We start from the raw sequence: 19,041 nt of genomic DNA on the forward strand, positions 1-19,041 counted from the left end.
CAAGAGCTGGGTTAGAAACCCTAGCAGAAAAAGGGGAAGACCCTTTTAATTTTTTTTTCCTTCTGTTTTTTTGTAGGAAATGAAATAGCAGAAAAAAAACTTTAGCTTTTATAGGATTTGCAAAACGGCGTCGTTTAGGGCCTATTTCAGTGGCCTCAAAACGACGTCGTCTAAGGCCATACCCGCGTGCATGACCCGACCCGCCCCGCCTGAGGATCCGCGCGTTTTCGCTTGGGGGACTATTTGCGCAATAGGTCCCTCCACCTTTGCGTTTTGCTTCAATGTGGTCTTTTGTTTTTTTCTGATTTTTGGCCATGAAGTTTGCTTCCGATTCAATTTGGGTCCTTAGACCATGTGCAGATGCTGCCCCCTAAAGCGGTGTCGTTTAAAGGACAGGGATTATTTTCCTTTTGGTCATCTTATTTTCACGCGCGTTATAATTAAATCCCTTGTTATGTTTTCCTTTTTTAATTCATCCCTAAAACTTTGTTTATTTTTTTAATTTAATCCTCAATCTATTATTTTAGTCATTTTATTATTAAATTAATAGTTTAAATATTATTAATACTATCATCATTAATTTTATATTATCATTGATTATTATTATTATTACTCTTTCCTCATTTTTACCTTTAATCTCAAATTTTGTTATATATACACATTTCTATAATATATATATATATTTATACATGTACATATTTTTAATTTTTATAAATGTATATATATACACATACTTTTATCTTTTTATATATTTCATAATTTTATATACCTACATATATACATACTTACATATACTTTCATGTATAATAATTTTAAAATATGTATACATGTATATACTTTTCATATTTCCATAATTTTATACACACTTCTATTTCATAATTTCAAAATATATATACGTATATCCATACATATTTTTATATACATATATATATATATATATATACATATTCTATCTATTTTAAAATCTATATTTTTCTTATATATATTTCCTATATTTATAATTCATATATACATATATTTTCAATATATTTTACAATGTATATACGCACCTATATATATATATATATATATATATATATATATATATATATATCTATCTATCTATATCTATATATGTTTTAAATTTTATAAATACACACAAATATATATACCTCTATGTATTTTTTTATATATTTCATAATTTTATATACATATACATATATGTACATATATATTTACTATTTTCAAACTTTGTTATATATACATAGATTTTTATTTTATTTTTATTTTTATAATTTTATTTATTTTCATTATTGTTATTATTGTCTTATTTGATATTTATTTATTTATGTGTTCATTATTATTTTAAAAATATTGTCGTCCTATTTGTTTATTTACTTATCATTTCATGTATGCTATTGATTTGTCCTTGTATTTATTTTATTTTGTAGCCCTTGCTCATATTATTTTACTTACATTATCATAATTGTCATTCCATTACATCAATTTTTACCTAAATTCAAAAACATTTGAAAATATAAGTAATACTCGGTATTTGGGATCTTCGAGAGGATCGAGCCCTAATGTATTGGGTTCCGATTTTCTTCGTTGAATCTAAATAATCGAGACTACTCTTTAATAAAAAAACAACATAAATAAAAAACTCATTATCGAGAATTCAATATATTGTGTCCTAACGTGTTGGATATAACACGTTGTTTTCCCGAGATAAGGATTTTCCTAAAAAAATAAATAAATGCAATATTCGATGTTTAGTATTTTGAGAAATTGTGCCTTAACATATTGGGTTGTAATTTTTTCATATGACTTAAACAATTGAATCCCCTTTTAAATTTTATTGTGCGAGTTTTTTTAAACAAGCTCATTTCTGAAGAGGCAAAATATCGTGCGCTAACTTATTGGGTGTGACATTTTCTCTTTCTGAAATGAGTGGGTCTTAACGAGCATCTTATTTCATATAAGTTTTTTTAAAAAAAAATAAAGGATCGTATTTTAAATCTCTTCAAATTTTTCAATTTTCAACATTAAGACATTAACTAATCAACTAGATACCAATTTTTGGGCGTTACGAGGGTGCTAATCCTTCCTCGTACGTAACCGACTCCTGAACCCATTTTTCTGAATTTCGTGGACTAAAATCGTTGTTTTAATAAAATTAAATCGTTTATTAAAAACAACCACTTTTAAGGTGATTCAATCACACCTTATCAAAAAGGATTGATGGCGACTCCCGTTTTCGTTTTCAAAATCCAAGTCGACCCCGTTTTGTCAAAAAAATAGTGTCAACAAACATCACTGTCATTGCTTGAATCTAGTGCTTCAATCACTAAAAATGGACGTGAGATAGAACCACCTTTTTTTTTTAAATTTATTACTACAAACTGTAGTTAAAATCTCCTCCAAATATATGTGAAGTAAAATTTTGATACCAATTAAAATTATCATAATTTGCACTTGTTTTAACTCTTACTCGAACAATAATAGAAGAAATGCAAAACGTGGTAATTTTTGTGATAATATGACTCTTCAAATACTTGCACAAGTAATATAAAACTTAATTAGATTGGAAACGACTATAATTACATTGATTACCACATGTTAGATTAATTACATAAGGAGAGGGAAATGATAAAAAATAATAATATGAGAAATCACCCTAAGTGTAAAAGTTGGGGTAAGGTAATTGAATGATGCATGTTTACGGAACCGAGAGGGGCTAAGGATGAGACAGGTGATCAGAGTTAGTGAGCTGTCAAACGCTTCAACCTCATAAATTCAACCACCTTTTTAAAATATTCATTCAATAAATTAACAAAAACCATTTATTCAAAGCTAATGATGATTAAAATTTAATAAATTGATTAATTTTTGTAAAATTCCTAAATAATTTTTTTTAGATGGTAACCCTGTATGTTAACTAAAGAAGGAAACAAATAATAAGATTGCCATGCACTTTTTTTTTTTTTGGACGGCATAGCTATGCTAAAGTGTCCTAAAATGATGAGTGTTCCATTATTGGAATGCAATAATATTTCCATTAACTAATCCTAATACTCCTACTTAGACTACTGACTTCAATTATATAAATAATTTAATTAAACAAAAAGATCATTTTATACATATATAGCATGGGTTATGTTGACATTAATGATTAATAAGGCCAAGACTTCAACAATCGTTTTCAATTTTCTAATTTCTAATTCAGTATGGTATAAAGTTATAAAAGCTGCCCTCGTGAATGTTTTGACTTTTAATCATATCATCCTCCTTTAGTCCTTTGTAACTGTCAATTTAGTTTCCAAATTCCACACCATCCAATTGGTATTTCAGAAATCATCTTAGTTATTGTTATAAGATTTCCCTAGTTTATAATGTGTAAATAAGAGTTGGTCTCTTGGTCTTTACACAACCTTTTCTTTTTTTTTTTATCTTTAATTTAGAGAGGGAGAGAGAGGGAGGTGGCCTAAAAATTAATTAGTTAGGATGTTTAAACCCAAGGGCCAAATGCAAAGCCAAGGTTTCTCTCCTGCTCCAACTGTGACATTCATTTCACCATTAATGACTTACACCAGCTACCCCTTGATTCAGTGATCTTTAAATATTGTTGATAGCTGCATTCCTTGTTGGTTGCAATACCCCTTATATATATATATTTTCTCATTATTATATATTAATCTGTGTTGTATTTGCTTAGCCATACTGTATCTTGGTGTTTTTTTTATATTCATCCATCATTGATCAGCTTTTGACTCTTGAAGGCTTCAACTCTGTGTGTGTAGATATATATATATCTATCTAAGTGAGTGTTAAACACACAAAACAAGGCCAACCGGTGAAAGCCACATACTGGAACTTGTTTATCTTTGGAAGTTATTAATATTATTTTTATTTTGGGCTGTGAGTTTCTGTTGCTGTGCTGAGGCCTTTCAATGGCTGCTTTTGTTGGGGCAGTGAAGCTCTTTATCTCTTTGGTTCTTTGGCTCAACACTCTCTCATCTATTCAAGGTTTTCCCTTCTTCTCTCATCTCTTTTTCTTTTCCCATCTTTCTCCACTGTTTCTGCATATATATATATATATATATATGATATATCATCTCCTCCTTGTTTTGTTTTTTGGGTATATAAAGTTTTTCTTAATCTATAGGTGAAAAAACAATCTGAAAATAAGTTTATTTACATATGTTCCTTCTTCAATATAATATGCATTTTGTTTCTGGAAAATTTGGGAAGAAATTAATGTCAACTGTGATCCCTATTTTCCTTTTGTTTTATTTTTCTACAATTTACTTCCTTTTAATTAAATGGGGTAGTTAGATATCTTTTCATTTCAACCTTTTTCTTTTTTCTTTTTTTTGAATCTTTTCATTTGAAATGAATTATCAATTATGTTCATAATGCCTCATTTTTTCTAGTACTAATAGTTTCAATTAAACTACTAATAGTTCTCACTAGGTGTTGGAGAAGTAATAACAGTTTTTCTGACGGAATAATTTCTGTCAGAAGATGTATGATGTATTTCCGACGATACTTCCTCTTTTGCGACGGAAAGCACCCAATTTTTTTTTGTGACGAAAGTATAGCGCGTCACAAAATATGTATATATAACAATATGAAAATTTTGCTTCAAAATTAATTCAGGTGCGAGGGATTTCTATGAATTTCGGTACCCGTTCATCAAAAGGGCGAGTTCATTTTCATCATCGTCATCGTTCTCATCATCGAGTAACGATGAAGTTACGTACGACTACATAATCGTGGGAGGTGGCACAGCCGGGTGTCCCTTAGCAGCCACACTGTCTCAAAACTTCAGTGTATTGCTGTTGGAGAGAGGTGGTGTTCCCTTCTCAAATGCCAATGTCTCCTTCCTCAGAAACTTCCACATCGCCTTGGCTGACACTTCCCCAACCTCTGCTTCCCAACCTTTCGTTTCCACCGATGGTGTTATTAATGCTAGGGCTAGGGTTTTGGGTGGTGGCACTTGCATTAATGCTGGCTTTTATACCAGAGCTAACTCAGAGTATGTTAGTTTCTCCTCTTCCCTTTTTTTTTTTTTTTTTTTTTTTTACATTTGAACTTAATATGGTTGCATTAAGGTCCTAATGATATCTGAAAGTGACTGTAAATTATCCTGATGTTGAAGAAAAAAAGTTCAAATATAAGAGAATTTGGTCCAACAATAGTTGACTTTTCTATGTACATGTGAAACCTGAAAATCATTGAGTATTGTCCACATTTATTAAGTATTTAGGGTCCCCCATATCGCCAAAATTCTTAAATTAGTTGGTGATCCCATTTAAATTTCTTTTTAATTAAAATCAAGGATGTAGATGTTTCGGTTATGAAGAACAATTGATTAGGTTTTTGTTATGAATTGTAAAAGTGGAAAAATAAAAAGAACCCATTCATGATTCCATCTTCCTTTCTATGAAGTCATTTTTTCTTCCTTAAATATTCTTATTTTTCTTTAAATTTTTGTCCCTTTTATTGTGTCACATATTAAATGTTTGGATGTGATATTGAGTGGTCCTTCTGCCTTAATTTGCTTGATTCAGAGATATGATTAGGTAAGGTCTAGTACAGATTCCAAAATAGAAAGCAATGACATTTATTTGTACTTCATTATTAGCCTATACATTTAATTTGGTACACCCTACTAACATTATGATTTACTAGGCACAAGCACCACCAAGTGGATTTTTTTTTTTTTATGAAATTTATGGCTCAAATGTTGCAGTTTCATACGGAGAGTGGGATGGGATGCTAGGCTAGTGAACGAGTCCTATCCATGGGTGGAGAAACAGATTGTTCACCAGCCTAAACTAGCACCATGGCAAGATGCCTTCAAGGACAGTCTTTTAGATGTTGGGGTCTCACCTTATAATGGATTCACCTACGACCATATCTATGGAACTAAAGTTGGAGGCACCATTTTCGACCGATTTGGCCGTCGTCATACGGCGGCTGAGCTTCTTGCTTCTGCTAACCCGAAAATGCTTACTGTTTTAGTGTATGCAACTGTCCAAAAAGTCTTATTCGATAAATCAGCAGGGAAGAGGCCAAAGGCAATGGGAGTGATGTTCAAAGATGAAAATGGGAACCAACATCAGGCATTTTTGACTAATAATCGAAGGAGTGAAGTGATTTTATCATGTGGTGCAATTGGGACTCCTCAATTGCTAATGCTTAGTGGCATTGGACCCAAAGCTGAACTCCAGAGGTTGAACATTTCCATGGTGTTGCATAATGAGTTTGTTGGAAAGGGCATGGCTGATAACCCGATGAACTCGGTTTTCGTCCCGATGACACGTTCTGTGGAACAATCTCTTATACAAACTGTTGGCATTACCAAGATGGGTGTTTACATCGAAGCTAGCAGTGGATTCGGACAGTCCCAGGACAGCATTCACTGTCATCATGGATTGTTGTCTGCTGAGATAGGGCAACTCTCAACAGTTCCACCAAAGCAAAGAACACGACAAGCCATTGAAGAATTCATCAAAAGGAAACGAGACCTTCCACGTGAGGCTTTCAAGGGAGGTTTCATTTTAGAGAAGATTGCAATGCCACTTTCTACTGGCCACCTCAACCTAATCAACACAAACATCGACAACAACCCTTCGGTTACCTTCAACTACTTCGGCCACCCCCGCGACCTACGCAGATGCGTCAATGGGATTCGGATGGCTGCCAAGGTTATACAATCGGACCGATTCACGAACTTCACCAAGTGTGACAAACCGACCGTAGAGAGGCTTCTTAACATGAGTGTCAAGGCTAACATTAACTTTATACCCAAGCATACTAATGACACCAAGTCCCTAGAACAGTTCTGCAAAGACACTGTAATCACAATCTGGCATTACCATGGAGGGTGCCATGTTGGGAAGGTGGTGGACCCTAACCACAAAGTTCTTGGAACAAGAAGACTCCGGATCGTGGATGGCTCCACATTTAGTGAATCCCCTGGAACTAACCCTCAAGGCACTGTCTTGATGATGGGCAGGTAAGCATTACAGGCACATTTGATTAGTAACACAAAGCACTATGTACAAAAGTGGTAGGGCAAGGGCACACACTCATTTTCTTTTTGGATTTATGCAGGTATATGGGAGTCAAGATTTTGAGACGAAGACTAGGCAAAGCTGCTGGTGTGTAAGGACCGGCCTTTGTTTGTGGTAGTAGTGGGAGTAGGAAATGAAATGTGATAAGTCTGTAGAGAAATAGGAAATTTGGTGTTTCCTTTTGATTTGCGCTGTTTATTTTTCTGTCATGTTGACTGTGCTCTACTAATGGTTGGTGCCAAGATTGATGAGAAGTCAAAAAAAAGGGAAAAATATTTTAGGACATTAGGCTTAGCTATGTGTTTGCTTTTGATGGTTTCGGTGTCCTATAATCAGAGATTTAAGGTTCCATACTTTGATCCTTTTTATACCTTTGAATATCATCGAACTATTTAGGCTAAAACGCTAACAAATTGATCAACTATTCAAGTCTTTTTTTCTATTTTAAAAAAAAATTTATATCAAGAGTTTAGTTAAAGGTTTATTTGGTTAACAACAAGAGCTTTATTTATATATGTAAATTAAAGATTAAGAAAGTTTATTTAGATGTAATAAGCTTCAAAGTTTATCTGAATTAGAGATGAAGGTACTTTGAGACAACATTAACGAGGAAAAACGGCGGTCGTTGAGAATATTGATGGAGTAAAGAGCAGACTTAATTGCACAAGTGTACTGTTGTGTTTAAAACAAGCATAGATGTGTAACAACTTTGTAAATGATATCGTTATCTATGGATTGAGATTAGAACTGTGTTACAGAAAAAAGTGGGCCAACAAGACAATAAATCAAATAAGTTAAAGCTTCGAAATTATTTCATATTTAGTAGTGTTGGTATGTAAATTGTCTGTTTTTGTTATTTATTATGACTATATATTTTTATAATTAATTATTTTAACTGCTTAATAACTTATTAATGAATCTTATATTGATCTAAATAGTAACTAAATTATTATATTTATTAAAATCAATTAATTTTAATATTTAATTCTTGAAATGGTAGCATTTTTAGATAAATTTATTTTAATTTGAGGTGGTTTAAAATTTTACAAATTATAAGTACCACAATTGATTGATTGTCTTGTTGGAAACATGAGTATAGTGGTTGACGAAATTGTTACAAAAGAAGGCAACCCTGTTGAAGGCAATGACGCAATTGAAATGTAGGGACGCAGGCAAATTTTTTTATAAAATTGAAGCCTTTTTACTTTTAAAATTTTATTTTTCCTCTATGTTGAAAAGCCTAGGAGCACTCTCCTTTGTCTTAGTTCTTTTTCCATCTCTTGTTGGCCTTTCTCAAGATCAGTGCTGCTCTTTTGCTTTTTGTCGGCTTGATGCAGGGGAAGTTAAAAAAAAAAATTAGGATGGCGGAAATTAAATTGTAAATTTTATAATAGTAAAAATAAAATTTTTAAAGAATTAAATTAAAATTTTATTATTTTAAGGAAAAAAATGTATAATTTTATTTTTACTAATTTAAAATTTTAAAAATTTTAAAAGATTAATATAAAAAAATTTCATTTTAAGGGGCGGGCCTACCAGCCCCTAAATTCGTCCCTGTCCAAATGAAGAACAACCTCACGCGTCTTACTTTGCATGGAAAGATGTTAGTTTCAACATTAGTTATTATGTGCAAATAAAAATAAGAACGTAACACAAACTATAACTATCAATAGTAGCATAAAAAGGAAGAATTCAGAAGCTCTTCGGCAGTGAAGAATTTCTTAAAATGAAAATTTTTTTATTTGGTCTTTTAAAACTTTTAAAATTTTAAATTAGTAAAAATAAAATTATACTTTAGGTTCCTTAAAATATAAAAAATTAATTTATAAAAATATAGTCTATTAAAATGGTGAGATTATATTTTTTTCTATTGTAAAAATTACAATTTAATTTCGTCCCTGTTCCTCGGGGATATTTTATATTCAAAGGGGTTTGATTAAAAGGAATAGAGGTAACATTCTCTTCATCATGCAAAGAAGATTTATTAATCATCGATGTTTCAAAATTGTCCTCATCTTCACTAACAGCAGTAGCTTGGGTTGTGCCTGCATCATCAACATTCTCATAAATATTTTTTAAATCCTCATCATCAACAGTCTTATATTTGGACTTCATATATTTCCAAGTTCATTTTGGGCCTTTGCAATGAGCACTTACAAGTCTTTCGGCTCATCTATCGTGCTAGAGAGAATCTTTGCTAATTTATCTTTTACATTAGGGGCCAAGCTTGATTTTTTTTTTTTTGAGCCCTTTTTTTTGCACTCAACATCTCCTATTCTTAACCCATTAGGGCTATTCCCCTTCAAGCAATATAACCAGACATTTCTCAAAGTTATTGTCTCTTCAATTTTCAAAGGACAGCCTCATGAGTACGTACCTCTTATATTGAGCCTTGGCAATATCATTTCCCAATATAACTTGTCTAACAGACAAGACAGGATCATGTAGAATGAAAGATTCTTAGGAAATTGACACTTGGCTATTCCATCACCATGATTTAGCTCATGAGCTTCCTAAGACACGAAACTTGTCCCAGTGAAAATTTGTCACTTCAATTTTCAAAGGACAACCCAATGGTTACCTCTTATATTGAGCCTTGGCAACATCATTTTCTGCCAGCCTTTAAGCAGTATAATAGTCTTCAGTCCACCCAATGTAAAATAAAAGATTCTTAGGAAAACAGCACCTGGCTATACCGTCACAGCCAAGCACACATATGGGAGGCCCATCATGACTCAATGCATCTTTCTAGGTAACGAGACCCTTCTAACCAAGTCCAGAGAACCTCCCATTCCCATAGACAACCACTCCATCACTTTTCGCACAACTATGGTGTGAATTGTCTCAAATCTCCAACTTTCATACTTTGTATTCACAGTATTTCATTTTCTAAAAGCTAACTGGTTAGTGTAATGTCAAGAGACACGTACTCAACTTACGTGTGAAATCCATGTTGTCCTGAACAAGCGCGTCGCTAATAGTTGTAGTTACAGCATTGCTGTCTCTCACTTTCCCATCCCACCTTCCTTCTCTTTTCTTTCTTTTCCTAACACTTCATTCAATATAAATAAAGGTATCTTACTTTAAACCTATTTAAAATACCAGAGGCGAAATAGTGAAATTCAGTTTTATTAATTGGGTTTTGTTTAGTCAAAATAGCCTCAACCCACAAAGACACCCCACCGAATACTTTTTCATCAGTTTGCTTAAACTCCAAAACAATTCCCTTCTCTCAAAAATCACACTCTCTAAACACACGCGCCTATCCAACATTCACATCATTTAAGTAGTAACATAAAGAAAGCAAGCTCCACACACTACTATTTTCCTGTTCCCACACCAAAACAAAACACTTTCTTCTTTCTTTTTTTTCTCTTCCCCACCATGACTGACAGGGTTTACCCTTCATCCAAACAACCCACAAATGGCACCGCCCCCACCACCACCTCCGCCGCCGCTGCCGCCAACCCTTCGTTTCCCGCCACTAAATCTCAACTCTATGGAGCCTCTCGCCCTCTATACCGTCCACAAACCAAGCGCCACCGTTACCGCCGCTCATGCTGTTGTTCTTGCTGCCTTTGGACCACAATACTTATCCTTGTTCTTATCCTCCTAGTCGCCATAGCTGGTGCTATCTTATACGTCCTTTACCGTCCCCACCGCCCTACTTTCACGATCTCCTCCCTCAAGGTCTCGACCCTTAATGTAACCTCAGCTTCCAAGGTCATCACCAACATCCACCTTAACGTCACCGCCAAAAACCCGAACAAAAAGCTCGTCTACATTTACGACCCAATCACCATATCTCTTATCACAAACGACGAGATCGATATAGGGGAGGGTTCCTTGGGCTCCTTCGTGCATGGCAATAAAAACACGACTCTTTTGAAAGCTGCCATAACAAGTAGCAACAGGCAAGAACTTGATGAGGCTTCAGCTGGCAAGTTAAGGAGCGGTTTGAAGAGCAAGAAGGGTCTGCCATTAAAGATAAAGCTGGACACTAAAGTGAAAGCAAAGATGGGAGCACTGAAGACCCCCAAGGTTGGGATTAGGGTAGTTTGTGAAGGGATTAAAGCTACTGCTCCCAAGGGGAAATCAGCAACAATAGCTTCAACTTCTAATGCAAAGTGTAAGGTTGATTTGAGGCTCAAGATCTGGAAATGGACTTTATGATTATGAGAGCTCAGGATTAGAAAGGATGAAGAAGAAAAAGGTTTGGTGTTGTTTTTGCTTTAAGAAATTTGGGTGATTATTATATCTTGTGTAAATTTGGTGACTGATTGTAATGATAGAGTATAGAAAACAGTGATGTATAATTTTTCCTGATTATCTTTTTGGCTCTTATGTTTTGTTTTCAGTCCTTGTTCATTGGGGCAAATTTATAGTCTTCTCCTTAATATAACTTGGTTCATTGTATTCAATTCTTTGCATCTTTTTCCCAGTAGAGGGTAATTTTGATTGAAGAGATGTGCCAAAATTTGTAATTAAGTGGTGGGAATTTAGGGAGTTTTAGATCCAACGTATAATTTGATGTAAATTAATTTCTTTTCAAAAAGTCTCTTATTATGACATTACAATCATTTTTATAACTATTATTATTATTTTAATATTTGTTCGGATTTAATTACTTTATTTTCTTACATTGTGCGTGAGAGAAAGTTGGCCCGACAATGATCATTAAAAAATGGAACCCCGCATCTGATTGTACCTAATGGTAATATAAATTATTAATTAAAAAATACAGGAATTTTGAACTTTCCTTATCTTTTTCCTCAGACCCAAAAAGTAGAAATAATTAGGTAGCCACTTTTTCATGCATAAAATTTATGACTTAACTTTGCTTAAATTCCAAGCACTTGTGCCCCCAGTTTAATTATTTATGTAGAATAAAACAAATTACTAATACAATATTAGTGTCGGTAGGAGATTCCAAATTGGAGGAGTACACAATTATTGTGGTGGGTGATATTCAAGAACAGGGTCCCATTCTCCCTGCTTTCTTCCATTTCTATTTTTAGATTATTACTGATATTTATAACTCTTATCAAATTGGTCCTAACAAATTTAACCTGCAACTATACACATTATATTAATTTAGTCTTAATTCTTAAAATTCAAAATTCAAAACAAATAAAAAGCTTTAAAAATAAAAATTATTTAAAATTTATCTTTCCGATAAAAATACATACAAATTTATAAATAAATGAATATCTAATTTTTTTATTTTTCTAATATGAAATTTATTTATTAAAATATTTTTTTTAAATCCACAGACAAAACTTAAACCAAATTCAAACTTTTCCTTTCTTTAAGTTTTTAATAAATAATAATTTATATATTACATGTTTAGCCTTGTTCCTTGGTTTTTGTCAAAATTTTGTCGAAATGCTTCGCACCACCTTTGCCTATAACCATTGGTACCAATAACCCTTACTCTGAATTCCTTAATTTTCACACCCCCAGTCATCAGGCCATCAAACTAGGAATTTGTTGTGGAGCTACTTCCACCTATTGGGTCTCCAAGACTTCATCATTGCCTATATACCCTAATCATGCCCGCCTTCAAGCACAACCTCAAATGCAACAAACTTGTTCTAGGCAACAATTTAAAGATATTGATTCTTACCCGTTTTGACCTCATACTGTAATTTTTTATACAACCTTAACATGATGGTCGTTAATGTTGAAAAATGAGAAAACTTGAATCTACATATGTCTTCTTCATGTTTTTTTTCCTTAATTTTTTATTTATTTATAAAATTCTTATTTTAATAAATAAATGTTATAATAAAATATATATTCAATTATTTATAAATATTTTTATAAAATTTTCTGTATTTTATCAAAAATAAAGTTTTAAATAATTTTTATTTTTAAAGTTTTTAATTTTTAATTTATAAGAGTCAAGAATGAATTGACATAATACGTAATGAGTTGAGGGTTAAAATTGTTGAACTTTTAAGAATTAAGACCAAATTGATAGTATTAATAAACATTGGATAGCTAAATTTGTTATTTTACCAATGAAAACGATTGAGTCAACATTTTGTTAGTGATTTAGAGGATGAATGGCCAAAATATTAAATTTGGATAACATTGATGACTAAAATAAAAAAAATTTAAACTTGAATAATCTAAACAAAAACACACTATTAGTTAGATGACTATTTATATAGTTGACGCTTAAATATATTTGTGAGTGTAAGTATAAATATAGGTCTAACCAACTATAATGATATGTAGATTCAACTAGTACAATACACATCAGACGAAGACCCCCATAAGGCATATGCACATGATGGGAAAGAGACTAACACATCGTAAATGCAATTAGTAAGACTGAAACTTCAATCTTTACTAATATAACACTGAAAGTGCATCAAATAATTTCTCTTGTACAATTAATTTAATATATTTTTATATTTATTTATACCTATGGCGTGCTCTAATTAATGATAACTAATATCAAATAACTCCAAATAATTTGGCACATAACTGACTTAATTATCATTCATGAATAATAAGGATAAATGAATGAGGGCACGTGTGAAAGATACTGTCACGACACCTCATCAACTCATGATTTTGACATTTTGGGAATTCCAAAATTTTCTTCTAATTTATGTACCTTTTAAGTTAGGGAATTTTCTTTTTATGCATATTTAATAATTCAAAATTAAAGTAATTTAATATTTTTAAAATGAAAAATAATAAGTAAATAAAAGCTATTTATCATTTAACCGAGAATATTTTCAATTGAATATTCTAATTTTATTTTATTTATTTTAATGTTATATTATTCTATGGAAAAATTTATATATAAAATTTTATTTTTTGTTTAAAATAAAGTGAAATATTTAAAATAAAAATAAAATATAGAATATAACTTTTATAATTTAAAATCTATATTTATCAAACAGTCTAATTATATTTCGTAATTAATTATAGATAATAAATAAAATTTATAATTTAACTTTAATACTTAAGTTTTAAACATTTATTTTTTAACACTTAGATTTTAAATTTATCAAATAGTATTTTGCTCATTTTAAATTTTTATATTTTTTTTAAAGAAATTATTCTTATAGTCTTGATAAGTATAAGTAACTTATAATGATCTAATTGTTGGGTAACGACAAAATTTATATAGTTGGAAAGCTAAAACTCTCTCCTTAACAGGTAAAGTCACTCCTGCTAAAGCAGTCATCATATTCAGCTCGAGCTCAAGTTTAAGTATAAAAATTGATAAATAAATTTAATCGAGCTTAAATAATTCGATTATATCTCTATTTAAACTCTAATTTAAAAATAGATGTTCAATTTAAAATTTCAAGTCGAAATCGAAGTCCAACTTAATAATATTTGAACTTGAATCAATTACGGTGTCAGCTTAGAGATGAAAAGATTATAAGAGGTTTGAGGAGATTTTGTTAATTTTGTTAATATAATCAACAAAAGATTATAAGACCTAGGCATGCAGATATGTCTTCTCTAATAAAGAAAGATGAGCAGAGAGAGAATTGGGAGTGGGAAAAATATTATTTCAAATAATTAGATCAACTACATTGCGACAAAGAAAGCAAAATAGACACCCATATAATATATCAACAAAAAAAAAAGGTTTATGTGAATGTCATTTATTTGTCTCTTATATTAATTTGAATATGGATCATATTCATTCGTAAGAATGAACAAAAAAATGTGATTAAGATGACATAACTAATTGTGTGGATGGCACAAACCTCCTTTCAACTATATCATCGTTCTCAAACTTCATCTCATGCCTTTCACAAGCTATCCCATAATCATGCTTCACTTCATCCTCATGTACGTCATTATGTTCACTTTGTTTCATAAAACTCTGCTTGATATTCAATGTCGACAATGCTGACGTCGATTCTTGTATGCCCCATGAATGATCATAGTTTTCTTGCAACTGATGTTGTTGGTTGTTATCGTTCACCGCAAACAGTTCCTCGTGAGGTTCTTGGACGTAATAATAGTTGGAGTTATACGAGTTCAATGGATCCTGGGGATTGATCATATCGCAACCTAGCGTTAAATCGCTATGTTGTTGTTGAGCGGCCTGTGCTCGGCATATGGCTAGCTGATGTAAAACCAGGTCAAGTTCGGCCTGGCTGTATTCGATTTGTCGTTGAAGCTCTTGAATGATCCTATAACAACCTCCAACAGGGTCATTAGCTCGTGCGTCGGACTGAAACACGATCGTACGCATGGCTATGTCCTTTTCGGGAGGGTTAAGGTTCTTAATGATCTTGGTGATGTTGCTGACCCCGAACAATTTATGCGCGTTTTGGAACTGTCGTTGCCGATCGTGAGGGAAATATGGGGCGAGAATGCAGTCCGGTGCACACTTCCTACGTTGGTATTTACATGCAGCGCAAGCTTGCGTTGTACCGTTACTACCAGTTCTCGAAATGCTCATATTTTTGGCTCTCTTTTTTTTGCTTATTGTTTTTGAAAGGGAATGAGATATCGGATGCGTTGCCGCCGGGGATGGTGCAGTTTTTTTTGTTTGTTTTTATTTTTATTTTTTATGTATTTTTACAGCAAAATGTTTATTTCTGGAGGGTTGTATGGGATGGGAATAAAGGAAAGGGAGAAAATAAGAGATGGAGAGAAATGAAAGGAATGGAAGACAGGTTGGTATATGAAGGAGAAAGGGTCCAAAGAGTGAAGGAAAATTAAACAAATTCTGTTATCAATGGATATTTTTGGATTGTTTAATGGTAAGTTGGCACACTGTTTGACTTAAAAACATTATCTGTTTATTTATGGGAGCTTAAAATAGATTCATGGTCTTAACTATTTTTATGGAGTTTTTGAAATTTTTGTAATGACCCTTTTTTCTCAAGATATAAATGTCTTGCTAAATTTGGTACTTTTTATCTTTTGCCACTTTTCGCAGTAGTCTTTGCCCCTTTTGTTTCTTCAATCTTCCGTTGTTTTCCAGAAATTTCTAATCACTAAGCCAACTGATTTTCTTTTCGCCTTGGTTAAGCAAAATGATGACTTGTAAGGGATTTATTTTAATTACTTCATATAAAAGATGTGACCTTTTATGATAGCTTGCAAATGCAATCCCTTTTTTATTATATACAATATTAAAGGTGATGATGAGATAACACAGTTTGAATCCGTGTCAAACAGGTATCTGACAAGAACTTTAACCAGCTTCATACAAGTGGAAACATAGAACAACAATCGTCTTAAAATATCGACTTGGAGAGTGAATAACTTGAATGCAATACAGTGGACAAGGTTTATTAATCTTAATTTAACTTCCACTAGAAACTTTATGAACATCCAGGCCCCAGCACAAATGAGACTTCAGATCCCCATAAACTTCAATGGCACCAAAAAGAGAAAAAGGAAAAGATTGCATTTGAACATGATCTTGTTCCAAAAGAAATCTTGATATAAGGAACAAGGTAGACAAGATATTAAGAGTTTTGGACTTGACAAAACAAAGAAATGAATATGATCTAATTCTATAACTACAAGTTCTAGGGATTCCGTTATCGAACTTCCGGACTTCAACAGAACGAGAACTTGACCTGAATGCAGCAAAGCCGAAGTACCGGTTGTCGCAAGCTGTAGTTCAAAATTCAAGGAAGAAAACAATCATCAGTATGAAAGGACCAAAGAAGAAAGCAAATATAGAACAGCATAAGCAAAGCAAATTTATCATAGGATGAGTGCAAACATGTAGACAATCCAACCCAACAGCTCTAGAACAGTGATGAACAACTTTGCAAGTGTTGTTTGAAATTATCATTTAAAGAGTTTTCAATGACAATAGATAAAGCCTTTTATCTTAAGAAGTGGTAACAAAATTGTTGGCCAATGATTCCAAAATCAAGGAAAAGAATTTAAATCCTCTCCTTGATACTCTTAAAGGACACAGGCTCTGCAGACAAATGATAAACAACTACAATGCAAAGTTTGAACAATAATCTTTATAACATCCACAAATAGATTTTCCCAAGAGGCCAAAACAAGTTTCATTCGTGCATCATAATGTAATCTAAACAGTAAACCTGCAGAATAACAGACACAATAGTTCCAAGATTGAAAAGCACTTCTTGCCATGGTCCGGTTTTTCTTTTCATTAGTCGAAAACTTGTTTCATGGTAAGATTCGTTTCGTTTTTGTTGTGCTCGCAGAAGATAAACACTAGCATTTACATGGTTTTTCCCTATATCGATTCCAGACAACTTCCCTTGCCCTGATCCAGATTAATATGCCCTCACTGAAACCCCACAGTATCTATAAGACTAAACACTCTGTTTCTTGCTTCTTTCACACAAAACACAAAAAAGAGTACACAAAGAAGCAATGACACTTTTTAAACTAGGTCGATGAAATTGAATCAAAGAATCAAAGAATGTTAATGAGCAGTTCTTACTCAAATTGGAATCTTAATTGATACGTTACAGTGAACAGTACTGCAAGCAAATATTTATGTCAATTTGTTTTGAATGCATTTTCTTACCTGTGCACTATGGCTCAGTCTTCACAAGATCTTCAACAGAGCTTCTACAGTTGGCAATTAGATCCCTTGAATTGGAAGAAAAACGAAATGTACACATTAAATACTTAAGTTGCAGGAAAGAAAAACACAAATCAAGGACCAATTACTAACCTCCTTTGATTTAACAATTGTTCACTTTCCTCCAGCTTTTGCTTTTGTCCTTCAACAGTCTACAATCCAAAAACCATAAATTAAGTTACAGGAAGAAACACTAATACTAATATATATTAGTACATTTTTTGTATAGGGTTATTGTCATAACTATGTAAGAATATGTGAGTAAAAACTTTCATGTTAGACATGCAGCTTTATCAATATCACAGTTTATGAACAGAAATTATAAGTTAAGAAACAAGAGAAGATAAGTAGGTAGTTTACCATAGGTTTGGTATTAATTGATGCCCCAATCGAGTTTAAAAGCTGTTGGCACTTCTCAAAATGCTTGTTCAGTTCATTAATCTTTCAGAAAACCCACCAAGTAGAAAATCAATAATCTTCGAAACAAATAATAAACCAGTTTTAAAATTTTAAAAGAAGATAAAAAAAAAACCCAAACAAACCAAATCATCAGAATGTTGATCCCGAGTTCCATTATCAATTGCATCACCCAAATTCTCGACCAACTGCACCCCCAAAACAAACCCATAAACAAAAAGAAAGTATAAAGAGTGATAAGGTTATGGTTTTGATTAAAGGAATACGTGTAAGAGGTGAAAGTGAGAAGGTAGTGACTGATGATGTTGATCCTGCTGCACTTGTTGTTGTTGTGATGGTGGAGGTGGAGGAGAGAGGTATGGAGGGTCTTGATTTGAGGGAGTAGATACGTTACTGTGGGGTGGGACGCTTGGAACCGTAGTACAGCTTCCACCTCCTGCGGACGGATCCATCGTTATTCTCTCAATGGCTGGCTATGGGTAGCTCCCTCGTTTCTTTTTCCACTTTGCCGCCATTGCCGGTGCACAGTTAGAGACAGATTTGCGGGCCCTTGGCCCTTAACCACTTTCTCCAATTACGTTCTGCCAAGTGGTAAGAGAAATGGGATGAGTGTCACAAAAATAGACTTCTAAATTAACTTTTTAAGATAATACGTAAGAATAGATAAATAATATATTTTTTAATGAAAAATGTTGAAAAATGTTTAAATTAACTTATTATAATATCCGTTCTTTTTTATATAATGCCTAAAATTATTCATACATTTTCCGTGCTTATTACCAATTAAGCTAAGACTCAATCGACAATATAATATAATTTATTTGAATGAAAAGGAAGTATAAAATTACTCTAGAATATATATACAAAATAATGAAATATATAATAAAACATATAAAATCTAAATTACATAAAATTGGATTTCTGTAATCATTTTTGGGAAACAATTGCAACATAAAACAATCAAAGTATATTTAAGTGTTAGACAAATTA

General features: G+C 32.4%; 4 protein-coding genes across 4 annotated transcripts; 2 read left to right on the plus strand and 2 right to left on the minus strand.

The window, feature by feature from the left end:
- The first annotated feature begins 3,486 nt into the window (after positions 1 to 3,486).
- On the plus strand, positions 3,487 to 7,414 carry LOC105776467 (protein HOTHEAD). Its single transcript, XM_012599126.2, has 4 exons — positions 3,487 to 4,005; positions 4,639 to 5,017; positions 5,735 to 7,003; positions 7,102 to 7,414. Exons 1-4 carry the CDS (start codon positions 3,930 to 3,932, stop codon positions 7,154 to 7,156), a joined length of 1,779 nt encoding a protein of 592 aa, XP_012454580.1. The 5' UTR covers positions 3,487 to 3,929; the 3' UTR covers positions 7,157 to 7,414.
- A 2,738-nt stretch (positions 7,415 to 10,152) lies between these two features.
- Positions 10,153 to 11,482, plus strand: LOC105776468 (NDR1/HIN1-like protein 13). The gene has a single exon (XM_012599128.2). The coding sequence runs from the start codon at positions 10,446 to 10,448 to the stop codon at positions 11,232 to 11,234; it is 789 nt and encodes a 262-aa protein (XP_012454582.1). The 5' UTR covers positions 10,153 to 10,445; the 3' UTR covers positions 11,235 to 11,482.
- Positions 11,483 to 14,766: 3,284 nt separating this feature from the next.
- LOC105775939 (LOB domain-containing protein 22) lies at positions 14,767 to 15,910 on the minus strand. Its single transcript, XM_012598426.2, has one exon. The coding sequence runs from the start codon at positions 15,505 to 15,507 to the stop codon at positions 14,767 to 14,769; it is 741 nt and encodes a 246-aa protein (XP_012453880.1). The 5' UTR covers positions 15,508 to 15,910.
- Positions 15,911 to 16,447: 537 nt separating this feature from the next.
- On the minus strand, positions 16,448 to 18,631 carry LOC105774904 (mediator of RNA polymerase II transcription subunit 9). The gene is made up of 6 exons (XM_012597474.2): positions 18,318 to 18,631; positions 18,177 to 18,239; positions 17,995 to 18,075; positions 17,728 to 17,786; positions 17,578 to 17,642; positions 16,448 to 16,676 (listed from the first exon to the last, which is right to left on the minus strand). The coding sequence occupies exons 1-5, from the start codon at positions 18,501 to 18,503 to the stop codon at positions 17,585 to 17,587; spliced, it is 447 nt and encodes a 148-aa protein (XP_012452928.1). The 5' UTR covers positions 18,504 to 18,631; the 3' UTR covers positions 16,448 to 16,676; positions 17,578 to 17,584.
- Between the last annotated feature and the right edge of the window lie 410 nt (positions 18,632 to 19,041).

The sequence above is a fragment of the Gossypium raimondii genome, chromosome 10 (genome assembly GCF_025698545.1).
Source record: "Gossypium raimondii isolate GPD5lz chromosome 10, ASM2569854v1, whole genome shotgun sequence".
Lineage (NCBI taxonomy): Eukaryota > Viridiplantae > Streptophyta > Magnoliopsida > Malvales > Malvaceae > Gossypium > Gossypium raimondii.

Coding starts and splice junctions, on each gene's coding strand:
- LOC105776467 (XM_012599126.2), top strand. CDS start 3,930: ATGGCTGCTTTTGTTGGGGCAGTGAAGCTCTTTATCTCTTTGGTTCTT. Junction 4,006..4,638: donor CACTCTCTCATCTATTCAAG/GTTTTCCCTTCT, acceptor AAATTAATTCAG/GTGCGAGGGATTTCTATGAA. Junction 5,018..5,734: donor TATACCAGAGCTAACTCAGA/GTATGTTAGTTT, acceptor CAAATGTTGCAG/TTTCATACGGAGAGTGGGAT.
- LOC105776468 (XM_012599128.2), top strand. CDS start 10,446: ATGACTGACAGGGTTTACCCTTCATCCAAACAACCCACAAATGGCACC.
- LOC105775939 (XM_012598426.2), bottom strand. CDS start 15,507: ATGAGCATTTCGAGAACTGGTAGTAACGGTACAACGCAAGCTTGCGCT.
- LOC105774904 (XM_012597474.2), bottom strand. CDS start 18,503: ATGGATCCGTCCGCAGGAGGTGGAAGCTGTACTACGGTTCCAAGCGTC. Junction 17,787..17,994: donor CAATTAATACCAAACCTATG/GTAAACTACCTA, acceptor TTTGGATTGTAG/ACTGTTGAAGGACAAAAGCA. Junction 17,643..17,727: donor CAATTGTTAAATCAAAGGAG/GTTAGTAATTGG, acceptor TTCCAATTCAAG/GGATCTAATTGCCAACTGTA.